General features: G+C 31.7%; 2 protein-coding genes across 3 annotated transcripts in view; both read left to right on the top strand.

The window, feature by feature from the left end:
- Window positions 1-1,687, top strand: part of LOC111675886 (LIM domain kinase 1) — a 37,651-nt gene that overhangs the window by 19,028 nt on the left and 16,936 nt on the right. The window lies entirely within an intron of this gene.
- Window positions 396-1,562, top strand: LOC111675932 (flavin-containing monooxygenase FMO GS-OX3-like). The gene is made up of 3 exons (XM_023436812.2): window positions 396-993; window positions 1,061-1,253; window positions 1,317-1,562. Exons 1-3 carry the CDS (start codon window positions 791-793, stop codon window positions 1,515-1,517), a joined length of 597 nt encoding a protein of 198 aa, XP_023292580.2. The 5' UTR covers window positions 396-790; the 3' UTR covers window positions 1,518-1,562.

The raw sequence follows: 1,687 nt of genomic DNA, 5'->3' as shown, positions 1-1,687 counted from the left end.
GACTAATCTATAGTCCAGACTATAGACTAATCTATAGTCCAGACTATAGACTAATCTATAGTCCAAACTATAGACTAATCTATAGTCCAAACTATAGACTAATCTATAATCCAATCTATAGACTAATCTATAGTTCAGACTATATACTAATCTATAGTCCAAACTATAGATTAATCTGTAGTCCAGACTATAGCCTAACCTGTAGACTAATCTTTAGTACAGACTATAGACTAATCCATAGTCCAGGCTATAGACTAATCTATCTTTAGTCCAGACCATGGACAAATCTATAGTTCAGACTGTGGACTAACCTAAATACTGGTATAATAGTCTGGACTATAGAGCGATCTTTAGTCTAGATTACAGACTAATCTAAAGTCCGTAGTCCAAAAAAAAATAATTTTCTATAGAAAAGATTACAAAAGATTTATTTATTTATATAGACCAGAGTCTAAAGAGGGCACGTTTTGGTAGTATTTCTATAGATTGAAGAAAAACAACATGTTCATTATTAAAAAGTGATAAATAACTACAACTATTTAATGACAAGGGTGTAGGGTACATAATAATAATATTTAATAACAACACGTCTAACCCATACAATATTAAACTGTATGTAGTAGTTGTAAAGTCCACTGGTGACTAGAACTGCATAAAGATCATGCAAACATCTTTTGAATGATAGAGCATTAACATTTCAGACTTGTGAATGAACGAACTCTCAGTCGTTCAAACGGTTAAAATCAAATTATATAAACTTTTTTTAAATAAATAAAAATTTATACATAAAATGAATAAAAAACTACGCGTATGTGTTATAGGAGCGGGTACGGCTGGCTTGTCGGCGGTAAAACATTCTTTGGAACATCATATGGAAGTGGTGTGCTATGAAAGGGAGGAACAAGTGGGTGGCACTTGGGTTTATAGAGACACTGATGATGTCACCAAACAATATGATGAAGAGGTGCACAGTAGCATGTATGAGGGTTTAAGGTAAAACTGAATACACATTTTAATTGTAGTAAATTTATTTAATTTTAGTTTTTTTTTTTCATTAAAGAACCAATATACCCAAAGAGGTTATGGGTTATTCAGACTTCCCTTATCCCCAAAAGTTTGACTTATCATTTATTACTTCTGCCAATGTTTTGGAATATCTAAATCTTTATGCTGATCATTTTAAACTAAGACATCATATTAAATTGCAACATGAAGTGATACGTGTTAGGCCACGTTCCAATCAGGAATGGGAGGCAAGTATACTAGGTTTTTTGGAATTGTAAGTCATTTTTTTATAATTTGATTTATAAATTTAGGTTCTTGTTTTAAATCACAAGACAAATACTTTAAATAAACAACATTATGATCGAATTTTTGTTTGTAATGGTCATTTCAAAAAACCTCAATACCCCGACATACCTGGCATGGATATTTTTAAGGGCCTGCAATTACACAGCCATCTTTATCGTTCAGCACAAAAGTTTAAAGGTAAATTTAGTGGAAACCATTTTCTATAGGCAAGAGTGTGAAAATGTCGATATCCAGATTCTAATAGGCTATAGTGTGGATTATAGAATATTCTATAGTCTGGACTATAGAATAGTCTATAGTCTGGACTATAGAATATTCTATAGTCTGGACTATAGAATAGTCTATAGTCTGGACTATAGAATAGTCTATAGTCTGG

Source organism: Lucilia cuprina, chromosome 6, assembly GCF_022045245.1.
Source record: "Lucilia cuprina isolate Lc7/37 chromosome 6, ASM2204524v1, whole genome shotgun sequence".
Classification (NCBI taxonomy): domain Eukaryota; kingdom Metazoa; phylum Arthropoda; class Insecta; order Diptera; family Calliphoridae; genus Lucilia; species Lucilia cuprina.
This window is presented reverse-complemented; position numbering and strand designations above follow the sequence as displayed.